At 44.0% G+C, this 22,797-nt stretch overlaps 1 protein-coding gene across 7 annotated transcripts in view; it reads right to left on the bottom strand.

The window, feature by feature from the left end:
- Asap1 (ArfGAP with SH3 domain, ankyrin repeat and PH domain 1) overlaps nucleotides 1-22,797 on the bottom strand; it is a 286,745-nt gene that overhangs the window by 20,031 nt on the left and 243,917 nt on the right. For 4 of the 7 annotated variants that reach the window (XM_041671783.1, XM_041671784.1, XM_041671785.1 and 1 more), the window contains 7 exons: nucleotides 20,213-20,399; nucleotides 19,772-19,857; nucleotides 16,800-16,915; nucleotides 16,612-16,679; nucleotides 14,687-14,794; nucleotides 12,583-12,805; nucleotides 2,921-3,091 (listed from right to left, as the gene is read on the bottom strand). In XM_041671783.1, the coding sequence (XP_041527717.1) occupies nucleotides 2,921-3,091; nucleotides 12,583-12,805; nucleotides 14,687-14,794; nucleotides 16,612-16,679; nucleotides 16,800-16,915; nucleotides 19,772-19,857; nucleotides 20,213-20,399 (959 nt within the window). The remainder of the gene's footprint in view (nucleotides 1-2,920; nucleotides 3,092-12,582; nucleotides 12,806-14,686; nucleotides 14,795-16,611; nucleotides 16,680-16,799; nucleotides 16,916-19,771; nucleotides 19,858-20,212; nucleotides 20,400-22,797) is intronic. The other 3 variants (XM_041671786.1, XM_041671787.1, XM_041671789.1) reach the window with 1 other exon arrangement.

The following is a 22,797-nucleotide window of genomic DNA, read 5'->3' as shown; positions in this document are numbered from 1 at the left end:
CGCCATCTCCACGGGCTTAGGGGAAAAGGGAGGTCTAGAGCAAAGCTAGGGCAGCTGCAGCACCAGGGAGACGCTGCCCAGAAGCTGACCAGTCTGACCCCTGCCTTAGCCTTGTGGAACACAGCATCAGCAAGAGATGGGACAGGGCCACTAAGCAGTGATTACTCAGCAGAGTGCACACAACATGAGTGCAAGTTTCTCCTATGATCAGGAGTCTACTGTGCACTTGCAGTGTGGACAATGCTACTAACCTGTGTCTGCACAAAAATGTCTCCTGTATGTAGATATCCAACACCTACAAACAAGCCTTGAATCAACACTCCAGAGGTTGTCTGAGCATCCACTACAGTCCTGCCATATGGAACAGTGCCACTTTTGCTGAGGGTAGATTTTAATTTCAGTCCCTTAGGGCTAGCTGAGGTCCCATCTGTGAAAGGCTCTAATGCTCCCAGCTGATTGGCAGGCAGTAACTTCTTAACCCCCCTCCTCCCTTTTTTTTGGTTTCCTGAGACAGGGCTTCTCTGTGTAGTCCTGAAACTCCCTTTGTAGACCAGGCTGTTCTTACACTCAGAAACTTTTCTGCCTCTGCCTCCCAAGTGCTGGGATTAAAGATGTGTGCCACCAATCTGGCTGACAGTAACTTTTTTTTTTTTTCAAGACCAGGTTTCTCTGTAGCTTTGGAGCCTGTCCTGGAACTCGTTCCTGTAGACCAGGCTGGCCTCAAACTCACAGAGACCCGCTTGCCTCTGCCTCCCAAGTGCTGGGATTAAAGGCGTGCGCCACCACCACCTGGTGACAGTATCTTTTATAATAAGGTAACAACTGAGTTTCTATGGGAAAAGGCCTGATCCCCAATATTGTGATAAAAAGAAAAGCCAGGTGCTAGAGAGGTGGAAAACAGAAATGCTATGAATTGATTTGAGGGCTGTTTCTGTTTCTATAAGGAGCACAGTAAAGCACACAGGAAGCAAGCAGAGGATCAAAGCTCAGTGAAGTCTGCGAAGAATCTTCACTGTGGGATGAAGTCCACAGAAAGCCTGTAGGGTCTGGGGGATGTTATCTGGCAAAGTCTGTTTTTTTTTTTTTTTTAAACAGATCTGGGACTCTTGGAAGCTTTGGAATGCAGTATCCTGTGTGCCTTCAATCGTTTTGCCTTGATTATTTCTGATCGTGCAGATCCATTTCAAAGGTGTCCTGAGTTGACTTCTTTATGACTCACATTCCATTTTCCGGCATGCCCATATGCACTTTGATACGACAGTAATGCATACTCCTCTGAACGCCTCATAATACCATGAGCTCCTTGGGCACAAGGAACTGAGACGGCCAAGCAACAGAAATGACAGGTGTCCTGGGTAGGTCTGCTGACTCAGAGGAGTGGCTACAGCACGCGCGCGCGCGCACACACACACACACCCCACGCACACCCCACTTTGTAATATTTGGGACAAGACTGTGATAATCTTAAAGTGTGTATTCTGGCTTTTGTTCAAAAACAAAACAAATCAGAACAATTCAGCTAGGCTTTTGAAAAATTCTATGTCCATTACGCTGAATTACTTATCACGTGTTAAGCACAATTTATAAAAAGGGAGAGAAAAAAGCCACAATGGAATCCTCGGGTGGGAACAGGTGAGACACAGACCAGTGTGCTCATTTGGCAGAGTTTATGTGTGTGGGTCAGGCTGTGCTGGGCTACTGGATGATGGTGACCTATGTGCTGTAGCCAGGATAGAAGGCAAGATGAAGATATTGCTGTTGGTGTTGCTGGTAGCAGTGTTTTGTAGACAAGATAAGTCCATGCAGCCAGTGTCCAGCTCACTCTGGCTAAGGCTACTCGTTCTTAAAGAGATTCCTGAATATCCAGTTTGTGGCACGTGGGATTCCACACAAGTGAGAACAGACAAAGATGGTTCTCTCATGGAGCTCTCATTTTAGCAGGGTAGGCAAAACATGCAAAGAATTTAACTCTGATAGTGTTCTGGAAGAAAACAGAAAGGAGCCAAGGAGGCAAACTGGAGAGAATGCCAGAAAGGATGAAGGCCTTGGACAGTGCACATGATGAGACCAGGAGGTGAAGGGTCCAGGACAGAGTAGAGACCCTCCTGCACAGTGCTTTGATGTAAGAAGCCAGCTCTTGTCTGAAGCTCAGCAGGAAGTCATTAAAGGTGTGAAGAAGCAAGTCTAAGGTAGATTTCAGTTTTACAAAAAAATTATTCTGGTTATCACAAAGGAGTGGATTGTTTTGTTTTTCTTTTCTTCTTCTTTTTTTCTTTTTCTGATACTGGGATTGAACCAAGGGCCTTGTACAAATTAGACAAGCACTCTAGTTAGCATGAAGACAGTCCCTAACCTTAGCCCATTATTTCGCTGTTCTGAGTTCTATGAGAGCCATAATTCCCACTTCAAACAGTTGCTATTCTCGCTGAGACTTAGGATATGCTCAGTTCCTGTGAGTATAATATTTGGCCCTCTACATCTGTGGGAGGAAAAAACTACGTACTGAACATGGACCCCTTTTCTGTTTTCTTTAACCTCACATTTACACTCCATTAGACATGCTGTCTAGAGCAGATTTAAAGTGTATATGTTCAGGTTATAGAAACACCATGCTACACTATATAAGAGGAACTGGGGCATCTGCAGATTTTGGTGTCTTGTGGTGTGTGTTCTAGAACCAGCTCCCTGATGATATCAGAGAATACTGTATTTATTACTATAGTTTTGAGTGGCCCCAAACTTTTCAAAATGTTTCCTGGCCTTAGAAGGCAGGTATAATCATATTCACATGTTTAAGACCTCGGTCAGGGTGTGTGCACTTTGGACGGTTTTCCTATCATGCAAACTGTCCAGTGACCAGTAGAGTCCCCCCGACTATCGGGCTCTGGGCAGCTTCGACCCTGACTTTAGGAAAACTTACCCCAAGGAATTGCGCCTTTGTTTGGGGGCCCATGAGGTAGTGGGCTGGGAGGGTCGGACAGGGTTCTCTTGTGTCCGGGTGGTGGGGGAGGAGGCCTCTTCTTGGACAGGGTGGAGCTGCCACTAGAGGTCTGCGTGCTTAGAGGGAGTGTAGAAGGTGGGCCAGTAGGACCTAGAAAGGAAATTGAACGGGGGCAGGAGGGTTAATCCCAGTCTCACAGACACAGAACAGTAAGTATGTAATCACTGATCAAAATGTGGTAGAACATGGGAGTCCATCAGCCCATTGATTCACAAATGGATTTTAAGATCTGTTGGTTAACGGAATGTTCAGCCCTAACCAAAACATCTGTATCACATCCTCTCCTCCCAAGACTCAACCACCTTTGTGGGATAAGTATAAAGGCCAGAAGTGGTGAACAAGCACAAGGAAACTGTTTCCTGAACACAGCAGGAGGTTGCACGTATGAATTCACAGCAGTTGAGGTAGCACTCATAAGACCTGTGCAAGTTGAAGCTGGGCAAGATTCCAGCATGGAGAGGGCAAGTGGGCACCAAGTCCTGCCCCTAGCTAAAGAGCTAGTGGTAGTTGATAGCTGCTGGGACAGAGAGTCACTTTTCCTTAAAGGTGTGGTCCAAGATGGATTGTGACCACCATCCAATGAAGGCCATACATCCTAGAATAAATGTGTAGCACAGATTATACTTCATGGGTTTAAAAAAATGGAAAGGCGGGGGACAAGTTAATGGCTAGGGAAGGAGATGGATCTGAGAAAATGAGCCAGCGGTAAATATGATCAAAACACACTGTGTGAAGTTGTTGGGAACTAGGGAGAAAGAGCACAGTAAGAATTCAAGTGATAAATAGTGAGGAAAAAAAAACTTGGTTAAAAAAATTACAAGAAAAGAAAAGAATAAGTATTTCTAAGGAACAAAATCCCAGCCAAGCCAGGTATGGTGGTACAAGCCTATGATCCCAACCTCTTGGGAGGTAAAGGGGGCGGGGGAATCAAGGAGTTCAAGAGTCACACACTCAGTCAGAAATGAGATGAGAGCTCATTTAAAAAGCAAGGCAAAGCAAAAGCCCCAGCAGTGGTAACAAATGCTGATCAACACCAAGGGCTCAAGGATTCCATCCCTCAGGCAGATGCAATGGTAAAAAGAAAGCACACACATATTTCAGCCAGTAACTCACTCACTGGAAATCACAGAATCTACTTAAGAGGAAGACATACTCCACTGCCACCAAGACCAAGAGAGGGACAGAGAGTGCTGGGAACTCACGAGTCAGTGGCCCACAGGCTGAGGGATTAGAGTGTTCAGTTAGCAGAGTTTTTAGTTAGTAGACTACAGCTTTCCGCTTAGTCAGCAAACAAGTTTTCCTTAAAAAATTTCCCCTAAATAATGAAGGATCTAAACTGACCTAGAAAAAAGAATTTGGAAAACTTTTTGTTCTAATATTGTATTTTTCTGGAAATCCCAAACCATATGTCATACTGAAAGTCTGAACGGCAGCTAATGAAGTTGGTTCTGCAGCAGTCAGGGGGCTATCAATACACATTCTTGAAGTGAGTGTGTATGCCAGGCACTGTGCTGGGCACTGGCATGGGTATTTCTCTAGAAAATACAGCTATGGGCCTGCTTTAACCATGTCCACAAATAAACATTTAGGGGGGGAAGAAAGCTAAGAATACTGTCACGCCAAATGCTTGACTCGGGCAGGAGACACTTGGTAATCCAGAAATGTTCCAAAGAAGTTTTTACATTCTGTATGAAAAGAAAAGCTTAATTACTGCTGGCCTTCTTCCTGCATAAACTTAAGGTAGTTTTAATTATTAATTAATAGTTAGTACTAGTGGGGATTAGGTCACAAGTTTTCAAAGATAGCCTAATTGTGGCAGTAAACAATGCTCATCTGAGTAAAGCAGCAGTCTGCATTAGGATTAAATGACCACAGTAACAGAACAGATTCTGATGTGACACACAACAGTATTTTATGGTTACTTTAAACCAATGCCTAGTCACATTATTAGTTACTCAAGTTTTAGAAACCATTTTCACAATAAGGAGACTGTTACTACAGCCTGACACCTGTGCAATGCTTTGTCATCTTCAACAGTGGAGTCTGAATATTATTCTTTTGACTGTTAATATAACTCTGTGAGATAGATCTGATGCTGGCTATCATGCATCCAAGAAAAGAGGGTTGGCATGGCAGATCCCACTGGACAGGAACAAAGCAGGTCCAGGAATGAGAGAGGCACTTGTCCTAGCAGTCAGTGCTATTGGATCCTCCGGTCCAGGGCAGCACTTTCTGTGTGGCTCACGAGAAAAATGACAATGTTCAGTATGAGGAAATGGAAGTAAATTCAAAATGTCAAGATAATTGACAATGGTGAGTTTCTCTTGTACTTTTATCTTTACTGCCATCTAGAGACAATCTGGTGAAGTGCATCTTATGAAAGGTCACATGATACTGAAGCAAGATGCTATGTGTCTGTGACTTCAGGGATAAGTGCATACAGTACTCACCCAGTCACTACCAACCAAGCAGAATCCAGATCCAAAGATCCAGGGAGTTGGCCAAAGAAGACACGAAGTTTCAACTCAGTGAACTATGATCTGATTCTGGCCCAGGCGTTCAGCCTTGAAAACTGCTTGCTTCTCTGACTACACTAAGACTTTCTGTATAGGATCCTTAGACACACAGTGGGGATCTTTTCTATCTCTTACCCTCATCTTAAAATGGAAAAAAAAACCCCACGATATTTTTATTAATTCTTTGAGAATTTCATACAATGTACTTTATTGCCCTTCTTTAAAAAGGGGATTCAGATGTAACCTTATCCAGAATTTTTTTTTACTACCTCCTTTTTCTCTGGAGTGAATGCTACTCATGTCTGGACTTCAACAAGGCTTCTAGGAACTAGAATGTCCCCTGCTTTGCACCATAGCAACTGCTCTTTTTCCTTCCCTACCTGCACACTTTCACAGAGGAGAAGAACTGCCTATCTGTCTCCCAGTGCTGGTGCCTGCCATAGCCTGGGCACTCAATGCACATCCATGCAAAAAATTCCTGGTGCAAGCCAGCAGGATGATTTTCCTGTATGTTGCGCATTTGGGTTTCAATAAAGTAGAAAACTCAGGTCTTCTACTTCAAGACCAACTAAAAGTGAAACTTGCAAATTTCACAGAAAATTATCTACACAGGTTTTCGAAAAGCTCATCTGTAGAGCTGTAATTTACACATTCTAACATGCCCTACAGAAGACTTAATGACTAAAGTTATATTTAAGTAACTCTGGTAATATTGATAAAAGTTCTATTTTTCTAATGGTTTTCCTTTTACATTTTTTATTCAATAAGTTGTCTTATGTACATTGGGTACACTACATTGATTTGAAACACACACACATTGTAGAATGGTTCAACTAGCGAATTAACATTCATCACCTCGTATACTTACTGTAGTGAGAACACTCAATCTACCACTCTTGACGATTTTCAAGACTACAATTAATTATTATTTGTTATAATAACATGCTCTATAAACATCCCTTAAATTAATATGGCTGATCCTCCTATATAACGAATCCAATTTTTTAATAGTATGGTAGTTAAAGGACTGGGAAGTGTATGTTAATCACTGTAACAAGCAGTGTATAAAGGCAGACACTGTATAATTACATAGAGAAGGACTTTGGAAGGAAGGAGCTGTCAGAGTGAGAACAGCCTTAGCTTTTCATGTGCCCCCAGTCTCTTTCTGACAAAAGTATTGCTTCTGTAACCATTATGTATACAACACCACCACCCTCCCCATGCAAGAGAAATCAGGCTTTCCTCTTCTTCCTTTTCCATAACCAGAAGTCAGGTTGACTTGACCAAAGAGCCTGAGTCAGTGGTCCCTGTTGAAGACAAAGCTCTTGGTTAGCCCGAGGTGTTTCATGTGATGTGTTTAAGCAAAAAATCTGGTACATCACAGCTTCCCTTCTGAACACCGTTTTTCTTTTTGGTGTGTGTGTGGGGTTTGAGACAGAGTTTCTTCTTAGCTTTGGAGTCTGTCCTGGAACTTGCTTTTGTAGACCAGGCTGGCCGCAAACTCACAGAGATCTGCCTGCCTCTGCCTCCCGAGTGCTGGGATTAAAGGTGTGCACCACCACTGCCCAGCCCTGTACGTCTATTTTAACTGTAAGGTCTGGTTAGTTTTGGTGTGTAAAGTTTCTATTCATTTGCAAGTTTTTTTTAAATAATAAGACTTTAACAATTATTAAAATAATAATAAAAGGGAATGTGAGAAATTTATAAAGGTCACCAAAACAACAAAAACCATAAAGCCCAAGCTAAATACAAATCCAATGTAACTGAAAGGCAAAGTCCATGAGTTGTTATATGAAGCTACTCACAGGGTTGTCCCAGGAGATACAAGTCCCAGAAATGACAAAGCATCAGGCTATGAGTACTAGTGCTGAAAATACTTCCCAGGTTTGTCTGACTCAGCCAGCGGTGCCTTTCCCGATGGTAAGCCATGGCAGTAAGCCGAGTGGTTTGTACCTCTGCACTTGTCTCTGACTTCTACCACCGACCTCTGAGAAGGAGATACTGTGCATAAAATGCTTGCACAGCTGTATTTAGTAGAACTGCTACAGACATTTTATACAGGGCTCTTCAGCAAGTGAACTGTCACCTCCCTAGGACATGTGGTCTAGTTTTGTGTGTGCCTACTCCTTACATTAGCTATATATTTTTGGGGTATACTTTCACTGATTCTTTCTTATAAATTTAATAGCCCCTGACACAGATGAACACCATTCTCTTACAATGTGCTAAGAAAACCTATACATAGGCCCTGTCCTAGAGGAGTTTTAACTGGGACAGGATGAAATGCAAATCTTGTCCTTCAAAGCAGCAAGCTTAGCTCTCCTCTTGTATCGCCCCCTACTGACCCGATGATGCATTTCGTGCTTGCTTTCTTACTATTCTGTGAGCTCACAAAGACATTCTTCGCTCTGTCTGTATTTCTGTTCCTGAAATAGTTGTGGAATGAGCACACTCTGGCGGAATTGTCCAGACTCATTTGCTCGCCACTTTACTGTGTATGCTCAAAGCAGTGACTCAGCAAGGCAAATGCCAAATCCTTCCTTCTGGATAAAGATCCTGAAACTCAGCAGAGTCAACTAAATACAGGATTAGAGACACGGGGCTAGACTGGCCTTTAAGGAGAAGGAATCCTGGGGGCTTGGTGAGCAGAGGAAAGGGAGCTTCCTGGAGAGGGAAGGAAGTTAGAAAGGCTTTCTAGGATCTGAGTCTGCCCAAGTAGCTGAGGTCTGGCCTGACACAGATGGAGCCATCTGAAGGTTTTTTTAACTCTCAAACCATATTCCTTGATTAATGAAGGTGGTTAGTATTGCTACCTAAACCGATGGCAAGAGTGGCACCAGGCTATCTATCATCAACAGCATCTACTGCGGCTTGCAGTACTAGGTATGGCGCTGCTTTTGCACAAGTTGCTCCTGTAGCAGACTGAGGTTAGAGCCTATGTGCGGTAGGAGGTCTCCATCATAGCATGTATGAGGGTCAGGGTTCGTATTCTCAAGTATCCACGTGCTGTTTAGGGCAGTAAGAATTCTGGATTCCAGCAGTAGTTGTTCCTGTTTCTAAAAGTTTAAAAATTTAGTTCTTCAAAGCAACTACTGCTCACTGAGATTAATCATTCCTTACTTTATCATCACAGTTCCCTGAAGACTTCCTTCCCCTCCTTTTCTTTCTTTGTTTTTCCCCCCAGACAGGGTTTCTCTGTGTAGTTCTGGCTGTCTTGGAAATCCCTTTGTAGACCAGGCTAGTTCCAAACTCACAGAAATCCACCTGCCTCGGCCTCTGCCTCCTGAGTGTGGGGATTAAAGGTGCACATCATTATGCCCAGCTGAAAACTCTTTTCTTAAAAGAGGCAGTGGCAGAGAGAGGTACCAAAGCTAGGCAGAGGACCAGCCCGATGGATCAAATGGTGCCTGGTATTGTACCAAGAGTTTCCTACAGTTCTCAATTATCTCTACCACTCTTGTGAGAGGCAATGATTCCACGTTGTATTTAAATTTATGCCAGTGACACACAAAAGGCGTGAAGGTGAACATGGCAGACAGCCATGGTTCTGAACCTTAGAATTACTGTTAAACAGTTAAGTCAACCAAGCATAAGCGAGCAATATGTACCTGCACGTCCTCATTTCTGTGGGATGGGCTGTGCAGCTTTGCTGTTCCCCATGTTCTGCCACTCCAGAAGCAGCTGCAGCCACAGCCCAGCAGACCTAACAGGGGTGTCTTGGAGCAGTGCGTATTTCACATGTTCCAAAATCATGTCTCCATACATTGTGTCAATGGGTACTGAGGACTACTCCGTGTAAGGGAAAGAGTGGGTTTCACTTGACGAGGAAAGAAGACATCGGAGCTGACAAGCTGCAGACTGATTTAACTTCTCTCCTACTTCAGCTCTGTATGATCTGCAGAGAATTTTTTTTCCAGGGCTCAGTTTCTTGTTTGTGTAACAGGATACAGGCAGTGCTTGTCCTTCAGGATTCTCTTAGCTTTAATATAAACACTAAGTTCTATGCTAGCATTTAAAGTGTTGGGTAGGGGCTGCTGATCATGAGGAATATCTGCACACTTAGCTGCTGAGTTCTGAGACTCACTAGGGTGCTACTCAAGTACAGGAGGCGTTGGCTGATAGCAATTTAGATCAAACTTCCTGAATTCTAATGAAGCAGCTGGAGGGTTTTGAAAATATTCCATAGCCGGGTTCAGAAGAGTTCTCTCTCTTGCTGCCTTTTATAACTCCTCTTATTTGTGGGGACTTTGTCAGAGGTATCACTTCTGACATAGGAAGCCATTATCCAGAGGTTCCTAAATTTGGGTCTGTGGGGACAGCTTCTACTTATAGTCAAGGACCAGGGCTTTCCTTGCTGTGAAGAGAAAGCAATTCTAATCCCAAGGACGACTGATTGAAGACAGCTTTGTTCTCACGCAGATGGTTCTGCCAGTTAGCTGGATGGATTGGGAAAAACACAGGGACTACAACACACAAGTACGTCTGCACAGGGTGTCAGCTGGCTTTTTAACAGTGGTCTCTAAGAATTCCAGCTTAAACACTACAAGTTCTCCACATGTGAGAGCCTGAGAGACCAGCTGGCTAAGGGCAGCCATGGGTCAGTGCCTGGTAGCTGTCATTAGAGACTCTGTCTGCATCAGCATTGGACAGTCCAATGCTGGGAATCTGATGTCCCAGGGGGAGTGCCAACAGTCAGCAGAGCAAGTTCCATTTTCAAGCATGGGCTTTATTTGTAAAGGGAAGGGGTAGGGGGGCTATCTCCTCAGTTAACTGTGGCTGCTATCGCCAAATCTCTAAGCCCGTTTCAGCAGCTGACCCATTAAATAAACGTAGTCTTTGTTTTCTGGGTCTTTGGTAAAGAGCTAGTTAGAATTTATTCAGTGCAGGCCAGTGATGCCTGGCACTAAGCCAGATAGAGCACTTTATGGTTTTCTACGTCCCAGTGAGATAAAATTACAGAAGGAGGTTGCGGGAGGTGGGGGTGGGGTGTGTTGGTTTTGGGTTCTGGTGTCAGGGAAGACTCTCTGAACAGGTGCAGGCTCTGCCTGTCAAGACAGGCCCATGAAATCATTCGGAGTCCATTTTTCCATCATATAATCAGGCTTGGCGGCTCCTCTCTGTCTTGTTGTTAGAAGTGTGATTTGCAGAGGGAGAACAGCCCAGGGCTCACACAGTATGGATTTGTAGCTGTATTTGTTAGTGGTCTTTAAAAGCGTGCTCTAGCAGACTGCAGAATGGTAGAAACTCTTGGCTTCCACGCGCTTTACTGTTAAGGCCACTTGTTGTCTTTGATGAGAACTGCTCATGCCAAAGTCTTATTGTAACGTTCCCTATTATTTAAGATCTACAAGGCCATTTGGGGTCTCTCTAAGAACACAGCTCCCATTTATAACACGATTTCAATGGAGAATAAGCTGTGAAAAAACAGTTTTGAATAAAGCTCACATTTGCCAGAAAATAGCACCAGTGTGATTCAAATAGGCCTGTCATTGTATACTAGGAGGCGCGGCAAACCTGTGTTGACTTGGGAGAATCCCTCATTTGGACTCTGGCAGCTATAGCTTTGAGCACCTCATAGCTGTAGCCCTGGGAGTAATAACCCTTGATGCTGTTAGCATTTCTGCACTTTACTAACCCTCTGCACTGACTGGAAGAAGACAAAGGGCAAGTGTTTTGTGGTAACAGAGCAGGAAGCGTCTCCACTGGCCTGAGACGCAAGGCTGGTGGTGAAGGTATCTGTAACATACAGAGTAACAACAGCCTAGGCAATCCTCCCCAAGTCTCTGGGAAAACAACATCACCCAGGGTATAAGACTGTGGGTTCTGTTCATACAGGATCTGGCTAAGGATTCCGGGAAGATGAGAACCTTAGGCAGTTAGTCACTCAGCATTTGTGAGCTCTAATCCCTAATTTGCTAGATACCAATAACCGTAGTACCTACCTCATTCGGAATCCTTCGGATGAATAAGAGCTTGGTGTATGACTTCTCATGAGGCAAGTGTCTCATAAATACTACCTACCACTATGACAACCCCACTCCACTTTTATCCAGGGTCTCAAGAAATCCAGGTTGTTCTCAAACTTGCTATAAAGTCAGCCAATAATGCTCATGAATTTCTGGTCATTTCATTGTTTAGTGTACCAGCCAATTAAATAGGGCTATTATAGCTATGGATATTGCTATGGTAGTGCAGCTTTTTTAAAAATCAATAATAGTAATTCATTTGACTAGGAATCCTGTAAGTAGTAGGGGCAGCAAGTGAAAGAAGAATTATAAAGGAGACTTAACAGTATGGTAGGTATTTCCTATTTTAGAGTGGAAAGCAATAAAAGAAAAGGGAAATGAATATTGAAGTTGTAAAAAGAATATAAGTAATTTGATTAAGAAGCATGAAGGTAGCTGGGCGGTGCTGGTGCACACCTTTAATCTCAGCACTTGTGAGGCCAAGGCAGGTGTATCTCTGAGTTAGAGGCCAGCCTGGTCTACAGAGCTAGTTCCAGGACAGCCAGGGCTACATAAAAAACCCTGTCTCAAAAAACAAAACAATGCATGAAGTTCAGGTTATATGGAAGAATATCAATTATGCAATTGCTACATGCAATTTTACGCAGTGCTGGGGATCAGACCCAGGGCTTTGTATACAAAAGACAAGCTTTCTACCAACTGAGCTACCTCTTTAGTTCAGCAAGTCACATGTTTAACAGAGGCATCTCAGTAGAGAGAAAAGTAGCCTTTCAAAGACTCAAGAGTATAGTCCTACTACAAAGAGCACAGGCCATGTGGTACTCAGACTGGGCTCCAGTATTGGCTGTGTGACACTGAAAAGCTTCTTTATCTTTTTTAATCTTAGTTTCCTTTTTTGTAGGATAGGCACACATAATTCACAGGCACTTACTGCAAGATAACAAACCAAGAATACCCATGATACTACCTTTGCCACCAATGGTGCCTGAGAAACAAGTCTCAATTTCAAGCTATCCCTGACAGTATGTTCCATATTCTGCCACTTAAAGCAGACTAGCAGCCATGAGGTCAAATCCATAAGCATTCCTTAAGCCCATACCTTTCCCGGCATTCCTAGGTGGCAAAGGGGGAGCCTCAGTGGTGGGTGATGTGGGTGAGTCTGTAGAGACGAAGATCTGGTTGGTGAAGGCTCCATAGGAGAGCCGCTGCTTGTCCCGTGGAGTGCTGAACCCTGGCAGTGCCAGCTTGTCCTGTGGTGAGATGCTGGAGGAGTGGCAGAAGCTCTGGGGTCTGGGTGAGCGCTCCTTTTTGATGGGGCTTGGCTGGTACAGGAAACAACAGATGAGATGAGACTCAAGGACTGTCCCTGAGGTGTCCAGAAGAAGACCCTTGCAGAGTGGGTTAAGGGTCACCTGGTTCCTGTGGCTCTGTGGGTATGCCAGGCATCAACACAGCTTCACAGCAGAGACACAATGAAGGGAAGACTTTATACCTCCTACATCTTCATCACTAACAGTCCTACCAATTAGTGTCGGTCAGGGATCAATAGGGCATATCAGAGTTACAGGTCAGGTCACGGTTATGTTTAGCCTTCAACAAACACCTCCCTGCAAAGGATGTGCCTGCCTCATTTGAACATTCCCAGTAACCTATGATCTGTTACACAAGGTTCTTTGCCCTGTACAAACCTTTTACCTTCACCTGTCTTCCACACTTGGCTTTGAGGTGCTACCCACATGCCAATGGCTCGGATCTCTAAATCCCACCCTACATTACTGGGCTGCAAACCATTTCCAGTCGCCCACGTAGTGTTTCACTAGCACCATTCAAATATAACTGTAGCAATTACACATCACCTGAATCTCCCTGGAGACCTAAGACAGACCCTCTTAATTCATTCCCAGCATGTGATCTCTTCCCCCATCTCACTGTATATACTGGAGCAAAGGCTGGGGGAAAACAGAGTTCAGTTAATAAGCCTTTGCTGGTTTCTGACTGCTTAAGGCTGGGCCTAAAAAAAACACTCCTGACCTTGCAGGGCACCTCCTCCCCTTCCCCCTGGGGATGTTTCTCACTCACAGCAAGAGTTGATTTATCTTCCCTACTTTTCTCTGGCCAATGTCCACTTCTCTCAGAAACCTGTGTCTAGTGTTACTTTCTTGATGAGAGGGTCAGGGCTCACCAAGGCTGCAGATCTAGAGCTCAGGAAGCCCCCAACCTCTCACTGTGACAGGTACATTATCATCTGAATTATCATGTCTCTCCTTTTGAAATGGGAGCTTTGGGACCTCTGCATCTGAACACTCCTTACTTCCTGCTTGGCACACAGGAAATGCCTGGCACACACATGATAAACATGGCCAACTTTTGGAGGTACTTCAACACCACCAATGAGAGTCACTGGGACCAGGGCTTTAATCCTAGTGATGGTCTCTGTCACTAGAAAGCTTCAGAGAAGATGTTAAGTCCTCTTTGTGTCTAAGTTTTCTCTGGGAACAATAACCACATTCCTGTGAGTTTCAGAAAAGACAGAGTTGCAAGAAAAATATTTAGTTCAACTTAGACCACATGTAAGTTCTTCATAAGTGACCAGGAGTATTAGTTAGCTGTTTATAAGGCTAATTCTATAACTTAACTAGGCTACAATGGTCTAGTTAAACATCAATTTAGATGTAGATCCCCTCCCCACAAAGTTTCTTTATGTAGCCTTGGCTGTCCTGGAACTCACTCTGTAGATCAGGCTGGCCTCGAACTCAAAGAGACCCACCTGCCTCTACCTCCCAAGTGCTGGAATTAAAGGTGTGCGCCACCAATGCCTGGCAGATGTAGCTTTTAAAAGTGATTACAACTTAAATCAGTAGGATTTGGACTATCCTCCAAAATGTCAGTGAGCCTCATCTAGTCAGTCGAAGAGCTAAAGAAAAAGTGACCACAGGTCCCTAAAGACCAAGGAATTTGGCTTTCAGAACCCCTTCAGCCTTAACTCTGTCACATCACTACTGCTGGACTTGCAGCCTGCTCGCTGGCCGGTCCCTCAGTTCTATGTGCCACTTCCTTCAAATGACTATTTCTCATCTTTCCATAGGTTCTGTGTCTAGCTGTGAAGTGGCACCCAGCAGGGCCCAAGTCAATGTATTTCATAGGCAGCGGCTCAGAAACCCTGGAAGGGCGCAGCTCTCCCAGGCACGCACCCTAGCACTCACTTTGTCATCCAGATCATCATCACTTTCATCCATTTCGTCTTGCCGAAGATTCCACTCATACTCCACGTGGACATGTGGGTTGAACTTTCCGGATTTAGCCTGGGAAAGCTGGAAGGAACAGCAAATGCACACCAGTTAATGTAAATGCTCAAATACTCCGATACACAAGCACCCCCTCACTTGTTCCCAAAGGATCAATGACATGGCCCAGTGGGCCCCACTCTAACCAGACAAGTTGGGAGGCTGCATGACTGGCTCTGGGACTGTGAAGACCTATCCACTGCTGGAATCTTTCTGAGTCTGACTGCATGATTTTTCTCCAAAAGCAAACGTTTCCTTACTGCAAAGATCCTCAGAACTTCAGATTCTGGATTGGGAAATAAAATCAAGAGGCATCAGGTTTATGAGAAAGAGTTGGAAGTTTGAGCCAATCTGTGGTTCTCCTCTAGTTCATGAAGTGTGGGTAGAGAAAACGGTCTCAAAGGACCTGTACAAAATACAGGTACTGGAGAAATGGCTCTTGCTGTGCCTGCAGATAACCTAGGTTTGGTTCTCAGCACCACAATGACCTGTAATTCTAGTTCTAGATGATCCAATGCCCTCTTGTGGTCACTACAGGCACCAGGCACACAAGTGGTACTTAGACATACATGTAGGAAAAACACTCACACACATAAATTAAAAATAAATAATCTTATGGGATAATACGAATACAAAATACAGCCAGCGAGTGCGGAGCAAGGCCTGGCACTAGGGAGGCTGAGGAAGAAGATTAGAAGTTTGAAGCTATCCTCCTCATCGCCATTTCCTTTTCTCCTTTCCACTGCAGTCTCCCACAATGACTCAACCAAACAGAACAAGAAAGAAACAAAAGTATCAAAAGCAACAAAAAGTACAACTGCCAGGCCCGGAATCTGACACGCTGAAGAAATTTAAATTCAGTGGAATTTAATGTCTTTTCCTACCCTTTCTTTCTCGTGTGCTAGGGCTGTAGCATCTGAAATGCAGTTATTTTTCTTATTACAATGCCATGCTATAAAGCTCAGGTTTGTCTTAAACTTGTGATCTTCCTACTTAAGCCTCCTAAGTGCTTGGATGATAGGCACACACCACTATTCCCAGTCCATTAAGATAAACTTAATTTTCACCTAAAGTCTTAAAAGGGTGGAAACTTGGGTATGGTTCTGAGAGGCAGGGCAGTTGGGAGGTGATGGGGATTAGATAAGGTTATCAGGAAAGAGCCACTAATATTGGTGACTTTAGAAGAGGGACAAAGATCAGGCATCACAGGCACTCCCATGTCTCTCATGTGTGATTAACTGGGAGAGGAAAAAGGCCACCACAGATGCAGCCCCTCTGCTCTGAACCAAGGGTCCAAATAAAACTGTTTTCTTTACAGCTTGTCTAGTCTGTGATTTATGCTGCCAGCAACAGAGAGCAGCTGCTATACACTATGGTTAAGAGAACCACGCTTATGTGGAGGTACAGAGTATTAGCCAAGAACTAGTGGGGTGAAAAAGCTGAGTGTGTACAGAAGGCTGGGAAGCAGGAGGGAGGATGGCGCTCAACATGCGGAGAACCATTACACTCAATAGTCTACTTGTCTAGTTTTTGAAAGTGACTCCCTAAATAAGTTCTTTACCCTTATCTGCAAAGCAGCAGACATCCTGGCAAATATAAAGCATGGTCCTAATCCTCAACCCCACCAAGGCTGTTCACCTCCAGTGCGACAACTAACTGCAGTTAGAAGACAAATCTATGGCTTCTCCACCATTTCAAACGCACCTCAGTAGGTTCCTGTATTTTTTTTACCTAACATTCAGAAATAAAACAATTTGCTTCATCTTTTCCCAATTTCAGTCTTTCAGAATAACATTTCAAAGGCTACTGATGTCTAACAAAGCTCCCATCTTAGTTTTGCTTACCAGATCTTCACACTGGGTAGCCTTGAGTCTCTTGGCTATATCCAAGGCAGTTTCTCCATTTTGGTTAACTACAGTGAAAGAATAAAGTCAGTTAATTATCTAGGATACCAGCTAAGAAGCAAGGAACATTAAGTGTGATGTATGTGCAGTCTCAGTCCTGGGGAACGTCCGAGAACGGCCGCACTCACCAATGTCCACGGTAGGCTTGCTCCTAAGCAGCAGCTTCAGACACTCCGGCTTGCCATACATGCTGCAGTAGTGCAGAACTGTATTCCCGACAGACGTCTGCTTATCCAGGTTCCCACTGAAAGAGTGCAATATTATTAGAAAGAGAGCTACAACAACTGAAGAGTGTGAGCATCGGTCCTCTCTCATCTGTGAGGTGTATGCACGTTTAAAAGCACAAATAGTTCTAATCTCTGTTTCCTGTTTTTCCCCTAAACCTAGCAGATCATACATATACCTATGGACACACTATAAAGCAGGTCTCATAAAAGATTAATCGTAATAATAAGATGGAGTAATAAAACACTACAGTGAAAGCTATTTAAGATGCATGAATTGGGGCTGGAGAGATGGCTCAGTGGTTAAGAGCATTGTCTGCTCTTCCAAAGGTCCTGAGTTCAATTCCCAGCAACCACATGGTGGCTCACAACAATCTGTAATGGGGTCTGGTGCCCTCTTCTGGCCTGCAGGCAGACAGACAGAATATTGTATACATAATAATAAATAAATAAATAATTAAAAAAAAAGATGCATGAATTGTTTTTCTGAGATTTTCCATTTACTTCTATAGCCCATATGTGATTATGGGTAACAGAAACCTCAGAAAGGGGAACTGCATATAGACACAGATATACTCTAACACCTCTCTGTCTCTTTTTTTCCCCCCTCTAAGATAGGGTCTCACAACGCTGAGACTACCTTTGAACGCCTATGTGGCTCAGGGTGGTTTTAAACTTCCGATGCCCCTGCTGTACCCGTATGTTGAGATGGTAAGTGTGCACTATCATACTTGGCTTCTTCACATCTCTCCCCTTCCACCCACCTCCGGTACTCAAGGCCTTGTGCATACCAGGCAAGCACTGTCAACTGAGCCATAGCCTCGGCTATACTAGCATTTAGATATTTTCATGTTAGTGTATGTAGGAAGGTCAGAAGAAAGTTTGTGGGAATTGGTTCTGTCCTTCTATGAGGGAATGTTTATGGGACAGTTTCTTGATTAATGATTGGCGTGGGAAGGCCAAGTCCACTTTGGGCAGTGCCACCCGTGGGCAGGTGGTGCTGAGTTTTATAAGAAGGCTGAGCAAGCCATTAAGCAGCATTTCTCTGTGGTTTCGGCCTCTGCTCCTGCTTGACTTCCTGTCCTGGGTTCCCTGGTGATGAGCTGTGATCAGGAAGTGTAGGCTAAATAGCACGTTCCTCCCAAATTACTTTTAGTAATGGTGTTTATCACAGCAACAGAGAGCACACTAGGACATGTGAGAGGTTATTTTGGCTGTTGTTATTGTTTTGTTTTTCCAGACAGGGCATTATACAGTCCTGGCTGTCCTGGAACTAGCTCTTGCAGACCAGGCCAACTTCAAACTCAGAGATCAGCCTGCCTCTGCCTCCCGAGTGCTGGGATTAAAGGTGAGTGCCACCACCACCTGGCTAAATAAATTTATTTATGTAAAACTCTGTGCTGGCACATGCCACCAAACACGTGACAGCATGGTGATCTCCTTACTCTGAAGGCCTGCCTCTGCCTTGGTGTGTGAGGGTAACAGGAAGCTGTCGGACATTCTGGACTCTGCCACTCCCTGCCCACTCTGTGGATGGCGCAGTGAGAGCCTTCTTTAAGAGACTGATTATCATGTTACCAGGCTTTAGCTGCTGTGTCATCATCTTTCCAGTACTAATCATTTACTTCTTGATTTTTTTATTTTTCCCCCTTTCAAGTAGGGCCAAATATGGCCCTGTGTACTCCAGGCTGGCCTTAAACTTGTGGTTCTCTTGTTTTTGTCTCCCAAGGAGCTGGGACTACAGTTATGTGTCAATGAGCTTAATCTTATAACCATGTGCTAATACTAAACTTAAAGACCACACGAACAGAACATCTGTGATGTTTCTAACATCACATCTAATCTGTAAGATACAAAGTGACAGTAATAGCACTGACTATAAGTAAAAGCACTGACTACTGTGGGACAGACACTGTTGACTGTTGCTTAGTTTTACTTTTTTTTTTAAATTTTCTCTTGTTTTCTTTCTTTCTTTCTTTCTTTCTTCCTTCCTTCCTTTCTTCCTTTCTTTCTTTTTCTTTCTTTTTTGAGACAGGATTTCACTGTGTAGTCCTGGCTGTCTGGAACTCACTATATAAAGTGGCTGGCCTTAAATGCAGAGATCTGCCTATCTCTGCCTCTATGCCCAGCCTTCACTTAGCTTTTATACGTAGTGCCTCATTTAGTCTTCACACCCACCTTACAAGGGACTATCAGAGAGTAGCTTCTACCTTACAGATGAACGGTACAAGGCAAGGAGAGGCTGCGTTGCTCCCTTACCCAGCTTTACAGAACAGGGGTTGGGGCAGGCACTCTCTGGAGACAATATTCTTAGCCACTATGCTGTGTTAGCTCTTAAAAGGAAAGCTAGGCCTTTACCCAGTTAGGCCGTGTCCGTGTACTATTCTTCCTACAAGAGTCCAACTTTCCTATCTGACTGCTGTTTTCTGGGTAAGTTCTGCTGCTTACAGAACAGACTAGTAAGGGTTGGGCAGGGACAAACCTCCGGTGTACTTCACTTGAACTGGTCACGGCAGCTTTGCATCAAACCAAAGACAATGAAAACCCCTAAGTATGACTGACCTAAGCTGCTAAGTACTTTGTATTGATTAAGCCACGGGTTGGCAGTATGCCATATGTGGCTTATATCCTCTTTACATAAATAAAGATTTACTAATACACAGCTCCATTAACTCATTTGTAAATTGTGGTCTATGGTTGCTCTGACTGCAACGGCACAGATAAAGGGCTGAAATTGAGCTCTCGTGTCCTGTAGAAGGTGTTTTAACCAGCTAACCACAGAGAACTCTTGTGAGCTCTGGTATAGGCCCCACACAGGACTGGTTTGTGCTAGTAAAGCATTCTCAGTTCATTCAGACAAGAAAACAAAGCCATACCAGTTTTGTACAAGAAAATCAACCAGATGGAGAGATGTCTGGTCTGCGGTCCTGACGGCAAGGTGAAGGGCTGTCTCCCCGAGCTCCTGAGAAGGGAGGGCGGAGAGAAATGTAGTTATCAGGCCTCCAGCAGCTTCACTGCCAAGGAAACTCAAGCAATTATCAAAAGCATTTCTTTTCTCCAATTCTCTTAGACACAGTCAGCTAATGCACACACATCTCATTAAAGATTGCCAGAAAAGTATGATCCCTCATTTAAACTCATGTCTTCTTTCTTCTTTTGCTGTTTTGAGGAAGGATCTCAGCTGTGCAGCCCAGGGTGGGCCTCAAACTTGTTTCACTCTCCCTGCTACTTCATTCCAAGTGCTGAATGGGAGAAGCACGCCACCACGGCATGCTCATTTTCTACTTTTTAAAACTTGGGCTTCTCTGAGGCCTTACCTGCCCAGGTTCCAGCAGTGGCTCCATTAGCTCCACCCCCTCTGCATAGACTTGGATTAGTGCAAGTAAGTCTCTGGACTTGATGGCCTCAAGCAATTCATTCAGCTTTGCTGAGGAAGAGGCACAGGTCTTCCTGGAGAACCGGTGGTCAACATACTTTGCAGTGATATATTCTTTTCGTACAGTCCTAAGAAAAACAAAATGGTCAGAGCATTTCTGAAGAGCTGAAAAACATCTCTCCTCCCGCTTCCCTTAATTAGATGTGCTTCCTCTCAAACAACAAACCAGGCTTTAGACCAAGTCCAACAAAGACAGAGCAAGGAAACAGACCTTGCTTATGTGTAGGTAATGAATAGTGACAAAACTAATGGGCACAAACATCATGGCTGATTTCCACAGAGAAAACATGCTATGAATATTTCACATTAACAATATATGTGAAAAGATTTTAAAAGTTGAGACAAAAGTTCACAGAGCTTCATGAAAAAGATTTTATTTTTCTGCTCTAACCCCTATTTTTTTAGGTGGGAAAACTGAAGCTCAGAAAGGTTGCCATTAAACCACCCTACAAGCAAATATGGGAGTGGTACAAGGACAAAGATGAGTTGACTTCTCTGCAGAGGTTTCCTTTAGGAGATGGAGCTGGGGACACCAGGCCTGAAGTCCGAGTGGCCATGTGATATCTATCCTTTGTGTGTCCAAGGAGACTAAAGCAATCCTGGGAGACTGGGCTACCTTCCAACCCCAAGGCTGACAACAGGGCTCCAACAGCCCAGCGGTCCCTCAGAGCCTCAATGGCCTACAGAGGAAGACTGAAATGGAAGTCCACTCTCAGGAAAATAGATGAGAGCCAGGTAGAGAGAACTAGGGTCAGCTGACATTGCCGGAAACCCCAGAAGCTGCCTGTCAATCCCTTGAGTGTCCCAATTATACAAGCTAATTAGTAAAAAAGAGAGATGAAGTTTGGGTTCAAATGCTACCTTCTACAGTGTACCAGCTGTGTCACATCAGGGAAAGTACTTACACTTTATGAGCTTCAGGTTTTTATCATTTGAAATCAAACACCTACTCACTGGCACATTAAAGATCTACATGCTGATTTTGAATTTACATGTATGCCTGAGTTTATATGCATCATGGGCTTGCATACAGGTTTCTGAGGACAGAAGAGGGTACTGGATCTCCTGGAAATGGAGTTACACGCAGCTATTAGGACCTTGGTATGGGTACTCAGAACTGAACGTCTGTGCCACACTTCACACAACTGTGATTCGGTAACCACCCACTGGGCAACATCTGCCTTCTGGTATTGAGGGTGAGGCTATATGCAGTTTGCTTTCCTGTCTCCTCAGCACAGAATTAGCACACTGTAAGCATGTGCAGAATTCAACAAAAGACCACTGCTGCCAAGAGGCCTTCTGGGAGACTTAACTTCATGATTTCAGACTGAATGTGCCCTGTAAAAATTTTAATACTTGTGTGAATTTGGTATCCATGGAAGCTTTGGTCAAATATTTAGACTGGTGTCCTTTCTTCCTTCATAGAGCCTCTCCAACCAGTGAGCAAGATTAATCTGTCTTCCTAGATACCCACAGCATTCAGAGGCTGAGGTAGAATCTTCAGCATGTACAAAGCTCTGGATTCAATCTTGGGAACTCTCTTTCTAACTTTTTTCCAAGTACCAGGAATGGAATCTGGTGCCTTCTAGGCAAAGGCTTTGTCACTGAGCTCATAATTCCTAGTTCCTAGTTCTTCTCTACCTATTAAATGATAAGTCCTGTTTTGAAAATAAATTTATTTATGTGGCTCAAAAGTAAAGTGAAAGTGTTTATCAAGGAATCTCACAACCTGCTCCTATGCCAGACTACACACTTTTATCAGCTCCCAGTGTCTTTCCAGTTCATTATGCAAACATAAATTCCAACAAATGTGTTGTTATGGTTTGGATCTGAAAAGGTCCCCTTCAGGTTCATGTGTTGAAAGCTTGGTCTCTGGTTAGTGACAGTAACAGGCCATGAGGGCACTGACCTGATGGGTGGATGAACTATTAGAAGGGCTAGCTGGAGGTAGTGGTGGCTGTATTATGTCATCTGTGAAGGGTATGGCTTCTGGGCCACTTCCTGCTGGCTCTGCTTTCTGGCTGCTGTGAGGTAAGCAGTCGTCCCCCCACCCCCACTTCCTGCCTTACCACCCTGGGCCACAGCACCGTTGCCAGCTGACTATGGACAGAAACACCTGCAGCCTTTCCCCCTTAAAGTCTTTTTAATAAGGCGTACACCACGATCACACAGAACTTTGTATGCAAATGTATTTGGTTTCTGAGCAGACAGTGGAGTAATGAGAAGGATTTAATCACCAAATTTAGCCACAAATCGGTTTTCCAATTTTGACAGTGGGTATATGTCCAGAGGGCAAGTGTCTTCTTCCCCATTTCCCACTTTCTCCTTTCCCAAAAGATAGTCTATTCTGGACTGTGCTTTTCTGTTCAAAATTTACCAACATTCTTGGAAATCACTTAAACCAGGCCATGGGACTTAAGTTTTTTCACATCTGTAGAGTGTTTCATCGCCTGGTAGTCATAGATT

The sequence above is a fragment of the Microtus oregoni genome, unplaced genomic scaffold (genome assembly GCF_018167655.1).
Source record: "Microtus oregoni isolate MIOR12 unplaced genomic scaffold, Mior012 000022F_ref0000154, whole genome shotgun sequence".
Lineage (NCBI taxonomy): Eukaryota > Metazoa > Chordata > Mammalia > Rodentia > Cricetidae > Microtus > Microtus oregoni.
Note: the sequence above shows the minus strand (reverse complement) of the source record. Positions and strands in the feature narration are given on the sequence as shown.